Genomic DNA, 16911 nt, shown 5'->3' with positions numbered 1-16911 from the left:
GTGCCTGACTGGTTCACAATGATCCCCTATGGACTCTCTTCCTCCTTTAGTAGTCTTCTCATTGTATCTTGATGTTCCTTTGGAATGATTGATTTTCTCAGCATTTCTTGTTTCCCTGCTTAAATTGTCTTTGTAGTGCATTTTCTTCACATTTCCCACTTCAAGTACTTTTCCAAGTCCTACTTCTACCATTCCCTTCTGCTGTGATACTTTCTTCCATACGTTAGTTCTCATCCCACCTGTTTATCTTCTCATACAGGATACCACATTCCCTTACTACTCAGCTAGGTTCCACTTCTTCCAATAAACTTTCCTTAACTGTCTCAGCTACCAATGACTCGTATGGCACTAGCAACAATCATACCATACTGACTTGTCACTGAATCAACACTGTATCTTTTAATGTGTATATCCTGGCCCCCAACTCTCCTTAATGACAGAAAGAGACCAGACCATGGGCTCATGTACCTGTATGTTCTTTAATACTTCTGGGGCTCTAAACCAGGTGAATATAATAAATATTCAAAAAACTAATGTACTTATAACTAGCAATGTGTCCTACACACAGAAGAGGCTTACAGCATAAAGTGAAAACTGGTCAGAAAATATGTAATTACAACACACTATTAGGTGCTATGATGGGGATAAACATAGAGGTGAGGTCTCTAACTCAATCTTTATGGCAGGGAAAAGTCAGGAAAAGGCTTGCTGAGCAGCAGTAAAGAGGTGGAGTTCCAAAGACCCAGAGGGATGTGGATAAAGAGCTTATGGGAATAGTGAGAAAAAGAGAATTGGGCCCAGGTGGAGCAATGGTAGAGAATCCACCTGCCAATGCAGGAGATTCAAGAGATGCAGGTTTGATCCCTGAGTTGGGAAGATGCCCTGGAGGAGGAAATGGCAACCCGCTCCAGTACTCCTGCCTGAAGAACTCAATGGACAGAGGAGCCTGGCAGGCTACAGTCCATGAAAAATGAAAGTGAAAGTGAAGTTGCTCAGTCATGTCCGACTGCGACCCTGTGGACTGTAGCCCACCAGGCTTCTCCGTCCATGGGATTCTCCAGGCAAGAATACTGGAGTGGGTTACCATCTGGACACAACTGAGCAACCAAGTGCGTGTGCACGCACATTATATGCATATGGCTTCACGTGTGCTTAGTTAGAAAGCGGTTTAAGATTGTTGTTCATTCACCAAGTCGTGTCCGATTCTTGGCAACCCCATGGACTGCAGCACACCAGGCTTCCCTGTCCCTCACCATCTCCTGGAGTTTGCCCAAGTTCACATCCATTGCATTGGTGAAGCCATTCAACCATCTCATCCTCTGTCACCAGGCTTAAGTTATTAGAAGCAATAAAAGAAGGAAAGGCCAAGGAAGGAGGATCTAAGGTGAATTCTGAAGGTCAAGATGGAACAGAACCCCTTACTAGTCTCTAATTTAGCCTTGACTGCTTAACATACAGACCAGATCCAGTAATTTTCCATCTTTAAGAACTTTTCCATCAAGCTCTTCAGGTACTGTTACGGAAATATTGCCTAACAGGTATAAAAAAATACAAAGGACTGCATGGTGTGGTGCTGAATAGTGGTCTACTATCATTTATGTATATATAAAAAAGAAAATTGAGAAAACCTCCACACATCTGTTTTTGCACACATGAAACATTTCTGGAATGATACCCCTAATAACATTTGTTTGCTGGGGCAGGGAGGTTGGAGTGGAAGTGAAACTTTTCACTACGTGCTCTCTCATAGTTTTTGGGTTTTGAGCCAGATGAATGTATAAAATATTCAAAAAATTTAAGTATTTGCCTCCCCCAATAAAACACTATCTTTCCCACCATCATACTTTCTAGCATGGAATTCAAGGTTCAATATTACCATTATTTACTCTCATGTCGCTTTATAATCTTCCATACATCCCGTGATCTAAATACTCTGCTTTCCTCACTTTCAAGCAAAGTTTGTTTGGAACAATCATGTGTGCCTAAAACAGTGGCTTCCAAAAGTTTTTGACAAGCCACAGTAAGAAATATTTTATGTCACAATCCATTGCACATAAAATAAATTTATGTAAACAAAACAATATCTTCATGAACCTGCATTTACCATTACTATATGTGACCTACTCTGCTATTTTCTATTTTACTTCTTTAAAAAAAACGCTGGTCATGAACTACTAACTTCATGAGCCTACTAGAATATAAAGACCTCAGCAGCAAGGACTAACTGATCTCTGTATGTCCATGGCGTTTGTCTAGGTTTGCACATAGTAAACAGTCACTGACTCAAGAAGAATGGGGTGTTTACTAAGAACTCTATCCTGTTAGGGGCTGGGGTAGAAATATGAATAAGAGTTAAATCACCACTTAGGAGTCTGAGGTAAACTCTATTTTATTCCAGATCTTTGAAAAGGAATTTTAGAAATGTATTATTTTACACTTCACTAAACACTCTGGAAATCCTTGGAAGTTTGATCTAGTACAATTATTACTAATATAACCTCATTACACAGGTAACTATTTATATTAAACAATCTAGATAGTTCTATAAGACTCTTAAATAAAACTATCTTTTTATTTAAGCTCCCAATCACTACTGGTTAAATATGCTGCCTTAAATCCTTTTTGTAGGTGTCAGCTACAAAATAAGAACATTTTAATAAGGTTTTAACTTTTATTGTTCCAAATCCCAGCCTCTTCCCTTCAGGATGCATCAGAAACATGTTTATCTGAAGAAAAACAAACAAAACTCCAAAGAAAATATAAATGTGTAGCAAATGAAATACAAAACTATAGTTCCTGAAATTTGATGCTTTATGGAATACAAGATTTAAGAAACAGCAAAGGCACATAAGCTCCCATTTAGGACGAAGAGTGGGAAATGAGGTTAAGACGACTAGAAATAATAAAGTGAAGATTAAAACAAGGATAAAAAATACAAAGAATGCAAAAATTAATGGTAAGGGAGGAAATGTAGAAAATTTTCTGATTCAGCAACAAGAGACACTTAAGAAAGATTCAATTCCCTCCAGGGTGCTGAACTCTGGTCGCTGATCTAATGAACTGGGGCTTATTTTTCAAACCATATGCTTAAATAGAGAAAGAAAATGCACATCACAAAACTTTTCAACTGATATAGCAATAAAACTCAAATTATGTCTTTTTACATTTAGTAAAAATGGCTAAAATAAAATGATCAAAATATATCAAAAACTGAGAATTGCAAGAAGGAAGGAAGCCAAATAATAAAACCTAAATTATTTTTCTTTTTACATCCAGTAAAAACAGCTTAAATAAGACAAATTATCAAGGACTAAGAATTTGTAGTGGGATAAATAGCAGGGATAGTATTAACAATTCAGTAAAAACAGGAGTAATAGTAATGTGACAGAGTAAGCTTAAAAATATCAAGTTAAACTTACAGAACACAATAGCTAGTGATCAACACAGAATAATCACCTCTGCTAAGAATCTACCTAGTCTCCCATATCCAATGACTGCTTAAGAAACCCATTTTACAATGGGAAATAAACTATACTTGGATGGATGCACTATTTCTTTCTAGTATTGTGGCCATCCACTGATTAATAAATCACTAACTGATTCATTTACAATCACTAATTGGCTCAATATTTTTAATATTTATTTCACAAGAAGCAAACAAGAGTTTCCATTATTAATGAATTATTTTCATCAGATCTGAAGTGGGAACTAAACTTATTTTCAAAGATAAGAATTAGACATTTATATTAAGAATAAATGTAACACTTTCATATAGAAATAACCAGCCAGCTCCAAAAAAGGCAGCTGATTTAAAAACACTACACAGGGGCTGCCCTGGTGGCTCAGTGGTAAAGAATTTGCCCGCCAATGCAGGAGACACAGCTTCCATCCCTGATTCAGGAATATTCCACATGCCATGGAGCAACTAAGCCCATGCGCCACAACTATTGAGCCTGTCCTCCACAAGAGAAGCCACCTTAATGAGAAGCCTGAGCATTGCAACTAGAGAGAAGCCCCTGCTCGCTCCAACTAGAGAAACACCGGCACAGCAATGAAGACCCAGCACAGCCGAAAATAAATTTTAAAAAATTATCAAAAAAAACCCAAACAGTACACAGCTACTCACACAAGGCTGAGAACATGAGGAAAATAATCCCATTACTTAAAATATTACTTAGTAAAAAAAGTCACACACTAAAACCAAGATTCCAACTATTAAGACACCACATGTAAAAACAAGACACATTCTTGAGAAGTGCAGAGGGACACCGTTCCTAGACAGTTCTTTTCTTTTTCTATTATTTTTTCAGTTTGGCTAATGATGTTTTCTGACACACCTTTGGAATGTAATCTATTTACCAGCCAGCTGTTCTGGCCTAGTGTGGATTTAGAATTTAAAAATGTGTGGCTTTAGAGCTGTATAATAAAATGTAATCTCAAAATAAAGATATCTTTTTTTTAAAGACTCATACTATTTATTATCATTATCATCATCGATGACACAGACATATAGCAGGCTGTGTAGTTAAGTACTTTTCCGCAGTATTTATTTACAACCATGCCATACAGGTAGTGTTAGTCTCCCTGTTTTGCAAATGAGAAAACCAAGGCTTAGAGAAGTAACTGACCCGAAGTTATTATGAGTTGCAGATCTCTAATCTAAGGCAGGCTGATCAATTCAAAAGTCAGTGCATTTAACCATATTCCTATCAATCAAAAATAAAGAAGCAGAGACTTCCCTGGTGGTCCAGTGGCTAAGACTTCGTGTTTCCAATACAGAGGGAAATTCCCTGGTCAGGGAATTATACCTTATATGCCGCAGCCAAGAGTTCGCATGCCACAATGAAGAATAAATAAATATTAAAAAATAAACAAGCAAACAAAAATATTCAAACCAAAACAACATGAACCACTGTCTCACTCTTACAGAATTTCAAGGTTGTGGAGGAAAGATAAGTCTCACTTTGAATCACTTTTAAAAGACGACATTTACTTATTGCAAATATACTCAGTCTTTCCTAGAAATTAAAAACTTAAGAGGAAGTATATGCAATCTACACTAGGGAAGACTTCCATGCTTATGCTTTAAAGCAAAATGGTTTTTCATTCATAGAAAAAAGTTCTGCATAGACATATGCCAAATAAGTATTTACATCAAGGATAGAGAGAGAGGTGGGGAACGAGGAGTTTGGAGAACTTTTGTTTGGTATGTTATATATTTCTATATTGTTTCAATTTCAGGAGAGTACTTTTAAATTACATTTCAACCACTCAAAAATCAAACAAGCACCTGAAATCCAGATAGCATGAAACAGTGTAACTTTTTTATCCTCTTTTTTGAACTTGAACATCTCAGTATAATCTTTTCTGAAAACAATCCAAAGGAGCATTTACAAAGTTAAGGTAGAAAACAACAAAAGAGCTAGAAACAAATGCTTTTAAATTGATTATAGCAGAAGTAGTAAAGTATTATTAAAAATGCTAACAGTGAAAAGTTATAACTGATTTTAGGCTAAAGAAATGCAACTGAACAACACCAGATAGAAGTTCCAAAGTATAAGAAAGGAAAAACACACAAAATATGTGAGCTATGAGCTCCTGAAACATAAAGAGATTTAACAGAAACAATTTATCAGGAAAAGGGACTTCCTTGGCAGTCCAGGGGTTAAGACCCCGTGCTTCCACTGTAGGGGGTGCGGGTTTTATCCCTAGTCAGGGAACTAAGATTCCACAAACCACACTGCATGGCCAAAAAAAAAAAAAATTATCAGGAAAAATAGTTTTTAACCTACAAGCTCCAGAAAAATATTCAAAGTAAAGTAAATAGAGTTCATTAACAACTACAATCATCACAACGCTAAAAACAAGCATCATGTATTAAGGCACTTATATAGAACCTAGAAAAATGGTAGTGGATGAAACCTAGTAGAGAATGGACTTGTGGACACAGCAGGGGAAGGCGAGGGATGAACTGAGAAAGTAGCACCGACATATGTACACTATCACGTGTAAAACAGACAGATAGTGGGAAGCTGCTACAGAACACGGGGAGCCCTGTCTGGCCCTCTGTGATGACCCAAGGGGGTGGCATGAGGGGGGAGGGACACTCAAGAGGGAAAGAATATATATATATATGGATATATAATTATGACTGATTTGTGTTGTACAGCAGAAACCAACATGACCCTGTAAAGCAATTTTCCACCAATTAAAAAATAAAATTTAGAAACTAAATGTTATAAACATGAAATATGTAACACATTACTGAAATTAAAGCTGTATGCCAGCATATCCAAAGAAACACCATATACATGCATGCATGGACAAAAATTACCTTCTCTGATGACAGAGTTTTTTCCCCTAAAGTAAGAATATTTATTTGCTTCAAACACTGCACTACAGAGGCATGTGGAGTGCGTGCACTGGACTAAAAATTTGGGCATCTCAGTTTAAGTCCCCTGCTCTGCCAATATGCTCTCCAGTGCATAGAGTCCCTTTGAGATTTCATTTCCTCATAGAGTGGGGATAGTAACTACTGCCTTATCTAGTTCACAAAGTGTTTCTATAATGCTTAAATGAGATAACCCTACTTTGTAGGCTATCATAGACACTATATGAAGAAAAGACACTGGACCACATAACCGCTTCAAGTCTAACTGCAATTCTACATTTATTATTGTACAACTCAAGATCCACATGTGTAATGTACCAACACAGCCAAATGAGGTGGGCTTATCCTTAGTAATACCTTAGTACTACTACTATTACCTGACACTTGTGTGTACCACACAGCATTATTACTATGCAGCGGGCACCATTCTGAGTTTGGCATGTACTGATATATTTTATTTAAATATAAACAAACACTGGTGATCTCAATTGACACACTGTAAGTAAAAAAATCATACTGTGGCTTATGAAATAACTAGTGATAACATCAACTTATATTTCTATCATAGTGCTTCATGGTATTTTTCACAAACATCTTATTTGAGTCCTATGGGCAACTTGGTGAAATAGATACAGCAGTTCTTCCCCCTGTTTACAGAGGAGGAAACAGAAGCTGAGAGAGGTTTAACACCTTGCCCAAGATCGCAGGCTAATACAGCCAAAACTAGATCCCTTTGTCTTTTGACTCCTGATCCACTATTTGTCCATCACCATACTACTTCTTCAACTAAAATGAATAGATGAAAACTACAAATTTTGATAAACTGGACCAACATAATTTCTTACAAGATACTCATCAATACAAAAACTCAAGCCACTGGACTGTGCAGCACTTTTTAAAAATATCAAACTGTTGACACCAGAATGGAAAGTAACTTCTTGAATTGGTTGTGGCAAAAATACAGTAGGGCAAAGTATCTTGGTAACAGAAGTCTAAATCAGTAACTGTATTTTTAAGTTAAACATTTCAAGGACAGATCCATTTGTTAAGCAAAAGAAACAAGTCTGAACCTCAGACCAAGTTGATGAACAACCTGCTGGTCATTTTGGGGGCTAAGGTGTGTCTTGTAGGCCAAGAGATAAGACAAACAGAAAAAGAGAAATAAATGACAAAAGCATGCTAACAGGAAAGAGGTAGAATAAAGTATACAGCATTTCTTGAGGCCTTTCCTATAGGTAACACCACTTAGCAAGAAGTATCACAACAGAAAATGTCACCAGAAATTATCTTTGGGATCCAAGCTATAGGTTTCTATTACAGATAAAACTTACTATACCAAGGTACTCCTAACTGTAAATCCTAATTAGAAGGGTCCAAGATAAGCCCAATTTATACCAATCAGACTGTAGCCATAGTTGATGTCAGAATATACGGTCTGTTTATAAAACAGTGTATGCATTAATCAAGAAATTGGAACGAGAAGGGAACCAAAAATCTACATAAGCACCCATTTCGGAAAGTAAACTCCATATGCACTGCGCCTCAATTTACGCTAACCAAATCTGGTTATCCACATCCAGACATACCTGATAGAGTTCTTCTAAATTGTACTTAATTGAAGTACTATTCTGGATAGCTTCCACTGCTTCTTTCAGCTTCTGCCATGTTTCATCTGTGTAGTTTTCTGGTAATTTAGGCTTATCTAGATGATATATAAAAGGTTGATAATCAGAATAACATGCAAGATATACTAACAAAAGGATCTATAAACTACTAGTATTATTGCTCTCCAAGCGTAAATTGTGATGTTTATAATTATCATACCTAATTATTAAAGTAACCATTATATTTAGGCTTAGTAATAAAATTTCAAATGCCAGAACACTGTGTAAGTCATTTTATCTCACCTATTAAAACTGAAGGTGAGAGTTTTTTCTATTGTCTGAATTGTTTCAAAAGATAAAAATCTGAAAATGACAGATAAAACTAATCCTGATCCTATTCCATCATGTGTAAAACCTAAGTCAACATGAATTTTGTACCTGAGATTTAAAATACTGAGTGCCTCTTATGTACAAAGTACTTTATAAACATCTTAATCTTCCTAAAAATGTCCTGCTGCTGCTGCTGCTGCTGCTAAGTCGCTTCAGTCGTGTCCGACTCTGTGCGACCCCATAGACCTAAGGATGGTATTATTATCCTTATTTTGCAACTAAGGAAAACTGAGGCTGGAAGACTCATTTACTAAAGTTTGCCCAAGGTCACCACAGATGGTCAATGGCAAAACTGGGATTCTAATTCAGGTCTATTTGACTCCCATATTTATGTACCATCTACAGAAATGGAGAGAAACATCTTAACTCATGGTTTAATTTAAACTACATTTATGAGCAGAATGAAATATAAGAAAATCAAAATATCCTGGTAACTCCAGAACCTATGTAGCACATTCAGAATGAACAGGAACATCTTAATCCAGGCTTTAATTTAAACTTCCTTGACCAGCAATTGTTTCTAGATACCTTAATAATGTGTTGCAGTTTACGAGGGGGAGAAACAAAAACTCAAAGAAAATCTCTGAGACCAGTATACAAATACAATTAGAGTCATAGCTCATCTCTTTAAAAATCCTTGGCTGTTAAATTGATATATTTAAAGTAAAACAGTGAACAAGCTAGTCAATAACAATTCATATTTACTTCAGAAAGGTCTACTATTAAATCAGCAAGATTACAACACTTGAGAACCTGGAGGTGGGAGTGGGAGTGATAGGAAAAAGAAAAGGTTAAAAAATCAACATCCCTTTGCTTGAGACAAAATAGAGCATATTCCTGATTTCTACGCTAATGGTGAAAATACAAGCACGGGGAATCTAATTTTCTCAATACTAATATTTAGTCGCAAGGCACTGATCTGGTCAATATTACTTTAGTTCATTCATTTGACTTCTCCACTTAATAAACATTGTAGCATTAGTTGCCAGTTAGGGTGTTGAAAAAGTCAGGCAGAGAAACCGAAACACACTCAATAGATTAAAAAGTAATTCAGCTCAATTACATTATGCAAAATTGCGGATCTTATATTTGCATCAATGCATTCACAATACTCTCAATCACATACCTCAAAAACTTGAACAAATTCTCCTAAAAGCTGCAGGTCAGTACTTTAAAACCCATTTCAGTGATTAAAAAAAACAGATGAGTTACTACTAGAGTTACTACTTCTGTGTATGCACAGTATTTTTCACTTCCAAACCCTACCTTTGGAAACAAATGCAGAGATCATAAATACTTTTCTCCAACTACTGCTTCCATGAGTTTCAAGAATGTAGTATTCAACATTATAAATCTAACCAAAAGTCTTCTTGGAACATCAAAAGATCACTATTGCTACCTGAATTTCTAGGGACTAGATAATATGGCCTACTGAAGCATAAAAATAAAAATCCCAGCAGTGCCAAGATTCACTGTGCACCTGAAATAAATAAACATTTTTAGAGTACAAATTTCTCACCTGTAAAATCCGGATCAATCATACCGACTGTCAATGTTATGAAGAATAACAGATCAGATACAACAGGCTGAGACAGACCTCAAAATACTGCACAGAAATACCTGGTGTACGCTTCAGCAGAAGGATACTAACCACCCCCGGAAAATGAACCCTCCACCCAAAAAGGACCTCCCTCCTCCTCATTGATTATGCATAAAACATTAGGCCACCTCTATACTGTTTAACATATTAGCATAAATAGAGCACGTGACCACTCAAGTGTCAAATCCTGAGTACGTGATCATGGATTTTGGCCCTGGTTACCTTTAAAGTTCTTGATCACTAACTTCTTAGCAGAGCCAGGCTTGCTGTTAGCAAAGCTAGAGACGGTGGTGGAAGATTTGGCCAGGCCGTTTGCGTGATGCACCGAAGCCACAGTAGAGATTAATATACTCTTATTTTTAAGTTGCTGCTGCTGAGATGTTGCAGCAGTTGGTGAAGATGAGGACGAGGACGAGGATTCCTCAGCCATCTTCGCATCAAACCCTACAAACTCCAGGTTTTCTTCAAAACGCAGCTTCTTCTGTATCGGTACGTGGCTGGGAGCAGTCACTGGGACCCCCAGGCACGAGAAGGACGAGGTTGAAGGGGATGCCGAATCCCTGGGTTGTAAAGGAGGAGTGGAAGAGGAGGAAGAGGTGGAATCAAAGTCTTCTCTCTCGTTACTACTGTTACTGCCGCTACTGCTGCTGCTGCTGTTTAACTTTCTCTTCTTGGCAGAGGTGGGCGGAGTGGTGCTGGTATTACCATCAGTGGCTGATCTGACCTCTTGAGCAGCAGCAGCAGCTGAGGGATTGGGGGAAGAAAAACCTGTTGGAAACATGAAAATAGCGGGGTCAACAGGCAGACGAGCATCAAAAACCTACGTTTATATGCCTGCGTGCGTGTAGGAGAGAAGGTGGCAATGCTAGAGGGGGAAGGGAATAAAGAGAGGAGAAACACAGAGGACGAGAAGGAAAGTGAAGGGGGGGCTCCACCCGGGGAATGGGAGGGTTTGGGAAGGAGGATAGGCTGACACCAGGAGTGAGCAGAACAAGGGGGGAGAGCGAATGAGGAGGCAGACAGGTAAACGGCCGTGCCGTCCCCCTCCCCTGCTTTTCAGTCTCTCTCCCCCCTTTCTGCAGGAGCGACTCAGTAAGTCTGTGAGGCTGCAGCTCCTCCTCCTTTTCTCCCTCTCTCTGGGAGGGGAGATGCAGTGCTTGGGGGGAGGGGGGAGGGGGAGAGAACCGGAGCTTGTTATTGTCAATAGCACAGGAGGCTAAAGATGGCGCCACTTCCGGTCACGCGGCGCCGAGGGAGGAGCGGCGTCAGTCCGCGAAAGGGGGGGTGGAAAGCAACACTGCAGGCGCCCGGGGGGCGGGGGAGCTGGAGTGGGGGGAGGCGGTGGGAAAGGGGCCGCTGAGGCGCCGGAGACGCTCGCGCTTCTGCCCTCGCACTCGCTCTACCTACCCCTCCCTCTCCAGTTCCCCTTCCTAGGCAGCACTCTCCTCCCCCGGCCCACCGATAACTCCCACCCTCTCCTAAAAGGTCCCGCGGGAAGCTTCGCTCCGCAACGCCCTTACCGGAAGTGACTGGGCAGACACTTTTCATAGCGCCCAGATCCCGAAGCCCCCAGGTCTGCAGGACTTGGGGGGGGAGGGAGAAGGGGGGGGCAGAGATGGGGAAAGGAAGGAGGGGGCGGGCCTTCGAGACACCTTCGGAGCTCCGGATTGGAGCTTCCAGAATGCGAGGCGGGCAGGGAGGGGTGGTGGCGGGAGCAGGAGCGGGAAGGAGTCTGCAGGGGAGGGAAGGTGGTGACGGTGAGGGGCGGGGTGAGCTAGCTGGGAAAATAAGAGGGAGGGAGGGAGTAAAAAGTAAAGGAACGGAGAATAGAAACTTTGAAAGAGATAAAGGAATAAGGAGGGGTTGCAAGGCGAGAGGAGTAACTCGAAATGGAGGAAAACATAGTCATGCCATTATGCCTGATGCTAGGGAGGATGTCACGATGTTAAGATAGGACAGGAAAGGAAAAGAGCTTAGATACAAAGAAGATAAATGAGTTTTTCATTCAGTTGAGCTATATACATTGTTTCTCTTTCATGTCAAGGACAGCGCTGACTCAATACTGAGTTTTGATACTTTTCTCAGTAACATACAGGCAAATCCTGTTACCTTCCTACCCTACCGGAAGCATTCTCTAAGATGGCTGGCTAGAGTTAAAAGGGTGCATTTTAAGGCCAAGAAACAGGAAGGTAACTAACATGTCCCTCTAGCACAATTCCTAGGGCCAATCCCAGCTCCAACTCCCATCAGCCGTTAACCCGGTCGGTAATTTACAGACTAAACAAAGCCACTTCTTTTTACGAAATCCTGGTTCATGTTATTTCTCCAGACATTTTAAGAGAGCAATATCGGTAAAAGTCAATGTTTTCTACCAATATAGTACACAAGCCCAAATTTTAAAACATTAATCCTAAAAACAAACCTTTAAATTTGGTTATATTAACAACAATAAGCCACGTAAATCCCTTGTTGGGAGTTTTTCTTTAACCCGAGGGTATTGGGGAAGGGGAGGTAGGAGAACCTAACAAACAAAACTAAATTTTCCAACCTGTTGCTCTTCCTAACCGCAGAAACATTCAAGGAGCATGTACCAAAACACTTCGTATGCCAGACACAATACCAGGTCCTGTCACTGAGAAGCAGTGGGAGAAGAGTTTCAAAATTAAGTTTCTATAATAGTACGATAACCAACGTACAAAGTTCCGTGGGAACAGGTGAAAGACATTTGAGAGAAGTCTAGAATAGTTTGAGCTTCACAGAGGAATTGAAGTTTATGCTGGGTCTCAAAGAGGGAGCTGCCAAAAAGATGAGGGGAGAGGACTGAAAGGCACCCTGGGCAGTGGAAACAGGGGCAAAGCAGGGAGTTGCGAAACGACCTGGCCTCTTTATGGAAATATGAAAAATGCAGTGAGGCTGGAAAATAGTATGTCTGGTTGGAAGTAAGAAAGATGAGGCTCAAGGATGCCTGGCAGGTGAAGTAAAAAATTTTGGAGTCTACCCTGCAGGCCAAAGTAGACAGTATGGAGACCAAACTGGGCTTTTAAAAGCAGGGTAGTAATGGGATTGTGAGGGAATAAAAGCAGTTTGTATTGTATAGTTTGAGACAGACAAATCAGAATCCTAAGAATAAGTCAGTTTCTAATTTTGTTTACACAGTTCCACTTTTTATTGTCTTAAAAAGTCCTTCATTAAAAAGCAAATCCTCCTAGAAAAGGTACCACCTTGGGCCACTATCCAGCTGTGTGCGGTTTGATGACAACAGGCTGAAAGCAAGGCTCTAATGGAACTTAGGGCCCAGGGCCACAGAGAAGAGAGATGGGAGGCCTCAAAGGGGAAAGATTGGGCTCCTATTTGTTTTGAATGTGCCATGTTGTTCTTCCTGCCCAATATGAGACATGTAAGCTCTTAAGGCCAGGGAAGGTGTCCCAAAATATTAAACCCTCCCTTATTGTGTCTCACATTTCACATGGTGCTGAACAACTGTAAATACAGAGTAAATACTTATTGAGTTGAATATTTCATTGAATGAGAATAAAATAACACCATGTCTTTATCAGGGAAGATTAACTGGCCAATTTTCAGGACTAAATGATAAAGATCATTCTCATTTATGTAGTTATATTCCTTAGAAGGTTATATGGATGGGCCAACTGATAATAGCTCAAAAGTGGTACCGTTTCTAGGAGGATTTGCAGTTTAACCAGGGACCTTTCAAGACCAAAAAAAAAAAAAAAAGTAGGCCATGTTCCAATTTATGTAATTATATTCCTTAGAAGGATGTATGGAAGTGCTAGCTATTTAAAAAATTACAAATCTTAGTGCCATACAAAGATAAACTTTTATGCTAACATACAGGATAGCCGAGTCCTGTTAATATTCAACTATGTGGTTGTAATAATAGCTCCCAATCTGACGTGGTTATCTAAGCCCTTCAGTCTTCTGTGTTACATGTTAGCTCTGAAAGCACAGATACTTGGCTCTTGAGCTCTAGGCTCACTTTGAATGACCCCGTAGCTAACCTACTAGTTAAGTTTTCCATGAAATATCCTTAAGTGAGATTTAGAGGAAAATATTTTTTCTTTTTGATTAATAAAAATCTTCCTTTTGACATTTTACAACCTTAATTTTGTCCAGGTCGATTCTTACATATTTAGCACATCTTAGTATGGATATGTAATTTATGTAATTTAAAAAATTTAACATTTACATTTTGTGGCACAAACCAACTTAGATATTACTGTCTAATGTATGACGACTAGAACTTTGTGTCTTTTTGGAACTTTGGACCAATTTAAAAGGAAGAAAAACCCACATTGCTTTGTAAAATATCTTTGATGTCAAGAATCAACTAATTGGGGCTAACCAAAACATACAATCATGCGTGCATGTTCAGTCGTGTCCAACTCTTTGTGACTCCAATGGACTGTAGCCCACCAGGCTCCTCTGTCCATGGGACTTCCCAAGCAAGAATACTGGAGTGGGTTGCCACTTCCTCCTCCAGGGGATCTTCCTGACCCAGGGCTCAAACCCTTGTCTCCTGTGTCGCCTGCATTGGCAGGTGGATTCTTTACCTCTAGCGCCACCTGGGTGTCTACCGAAATGTTTGTCAACAAATATTAAAGACATTCTCAACAGTAAAATACGTTTTTCATGGTTAACTCAATGAAACCACAATAATAAAGTTGTGCAATGTAGACACCATACATTTATGGCATTATCAGATTAAACCCAATTGGGCACTGTACACATATTCTGTACACAGAATCTTTCAACTTGTGAGTTTAACTCATACCTTAGAAACATTAATTAAACTTAATACCGCCAGATGAAGTATAATTATTACCGGCCTTCTTTTAATCAAGTAAATAAATAAATCTGTAGCTATTTATAAAGGTAAATATATGCATAAAGGAAGAGATACAAATAAAGACAGAACTATCTAATGTCCATCCCTCTTTTTCTGTAGGCATCTCTCTAAAAAGGCAGAGTGTAAGCAGTTTTCCTTTTTTGATCACAGGGATTCCCCAGGGTGCTTGGTTTGGGTTCTTCTCTAGACATCTCTGAGGAGGGGCTTGTCAGTGAATAGTCACTCTTTGAAGCCTTGTTATTCATGGGTGGGATTTTCCTTAAAAACAGCAGACAGTGCTTGCTCAGAAACATGTTTCTGCAGCAAGCCTTGTTTAAGAATGTGTCCAGAAAAGACAACTTCTGGGGAAAAGGTGGTGCATGTTCTTTATCTATTTTTCTGAAGGACGATCTTTGAAGGAGAGAAATACAGATGCGTCAAACCAAGCAATGGTGACATAGTAAAAATTTTATCATAATGAGGGCTTTGTTATGCTATCAGCAACAAGGGACTGCTGGGGGATGACTGAGGAGGCCAAAGCTTAAGCAATGATGCTCCAACTATACACTGTGTATTCATCCTTTGCCCATCCTGGAATTGCTTTATAAAGCAAGGAACTTAATTACAAATGCTGAATCTATGATGTTCAGTAAAATGTAAATAAATGACACATCTCATTTTTAAAAACAAGATCGTTTCTATGTTATATCATTTCTAAAGTTATCAACTGAAGATTTACTGACTTGGGTATAGCAACCATTAGAGTATTTATCCCCTTGTTTCAGAAATTTTATGCACTGTCCTACCTGTGAACCATCTGGAAAGTAGATTTAAGGACTAACAGGGCCAGGCAGTTTCCCCTGGGGGTTTGGGAGTGGGGGACAAATCAGTCACAGACTACTTCCTTTGGTGCTACCAGGTACTTGCTTATTATGGAGTTGAGTCTTTCTACCTCCATCCTACTTTAAGGTTTAATCTTCCAATGGCATTCAGCTTTTCCTTCTCTCAAAAGCAGGGCCAATTTAGGTTTAAATCAGAGGTTCCCCCAAAACACCTATGCCCAGGTCTGAACCTAGTCCTTAGGAAGCATCACTATGAACAAAGTTAGTGGAGTTGATGGAACTCCAGCTGAGCTATTGAAAATCCTAAAAGATGATGCTGTGAAAGTGCTGTACTCAATATGCCAGCAAATTTGGAAAACTCAGCAGTGGCCACAGGACTGGAAAAGGTCAGTTTTCATTCAAATCCCCAAGAAAGGCAATGCCAAAGAATGTTCAAACTACTGCACAATTACATTTATCTCACATGCTAGCAAAGCAATGCTCAAAATTCTCCAAGCCAGGCTTCAACAGTGTGTGAATGAAGAACTTCCAGATGTTCAAACTGGATTTAGAAAAGGCAGAGGAACCAGAGATCAATTGCCAACATCCATTGGATCATTGAAAAAGCAAGAGAATTCCAGAAAAACATCTGCTTTATTGACCATGTTAAAGCTTTTGACTGTGTGGGTCACAATAAACTGTGGAAAATTCTTAAAAGAGATGGGCATACCAGACCACCTGACCTGCCTCCTGAGAAATCTGTATGAGGTCAAGAAGCAACAGTTAGAACTGGACATGGAACAACAGACTGGTTTCAAATTAGGAAAGGAGTACATCGAGGCTGTATATTGTCACCTTGCTTATTTAAATTATATGCAGTGTACATCATGCGAAATGCCAGGCTGGATGAAGCACAAGCTGGAATCAAGACTGCCAGGAGAAATATCAATAACCTCAGATATGTGGATGACACCACCCTTATGGTAGAAAACAAAGAGGGACTAAAGGGCCTCTTGATGAAAGTGAAAGAGGAGAGTGAAACAGCTGGCTTAAAATTCAACATTCAAAAAACGAAGATCATGGCATGCGATCCCATCACTTCATGGCAAATAGATGGGGTAAAAATGGAAACAGTGACATACTTTATTTTCTTGGGCTCCAAAATCACTGCAGATGGTGACTGCAGCCATGAAATGAAAAGAATCTTGCTCCTTGGAAGAAAAGCTATGACCAACCTAGACAGCATATTAAAAAGCAGA

The 16911-nt window shown here is 39.3% G+C and overlaps 1 protein-coding gene across 2 annotated transcripts in view; it reads right to left on the bottom strand.

Annotated features, from left to right (window-relative positions):
* The window catches only part of CUL4B (cullin 4B), a 32140-nt gene extending 20592 nt beyond the window's left edge, over nucleotides 1–11548 (bottom strand). Inside the window, exons 1-3 of one of the 2 annotated variants that reach the window (XM_068962825.1) lie at nucleotides 11506–11548; nucleotides 10208–10753; nucleotides 7978–8093 (exon numbers count right to left, since the gene is read on the bottom strand). In XM_068962825.1, the coding sequence (XP_068818926.1) occupies nucleotides 7978–8093; nucleotides 10208–10753; nucleotides 11506–11533 (690 nt within the window). In that variant the 5' untranslated portion in view covers nucleotides 11534–11548. Of the gene's footprint in view, nucleotides 1–7977; nucleotides 8094–9904; nucleotides 9927–10207; nucleotides 10754–11505 lie in introns of those variants that run through there. The other variant, XM_068962826.1, reaches the window with a different exon arrangement.
* Nucleotides 11549–16911: the final 5363 nt, after the last annotated feature.

The sequence above is a fragment of the Capricornis sumatraensis genome, chromosome X (genome assembly GCF_032405125.1).
Source record: "Capricornis sumatraensis isolate serow.1 chromosome X, serow.2, whole genome shotgun sequence".
Taxonomy (NCBI): domain Eukaryota; kingdom Metazoa; phylum Chordata; class Mammalia; order Artiodactyla; family Bovidae; genus Capricornis; species Capricornis sumatraensis.
Note: the sequence above shows the minus strand (reverse complement) of the source record. Positions and strands in the feature narration are given on the sequence as shown.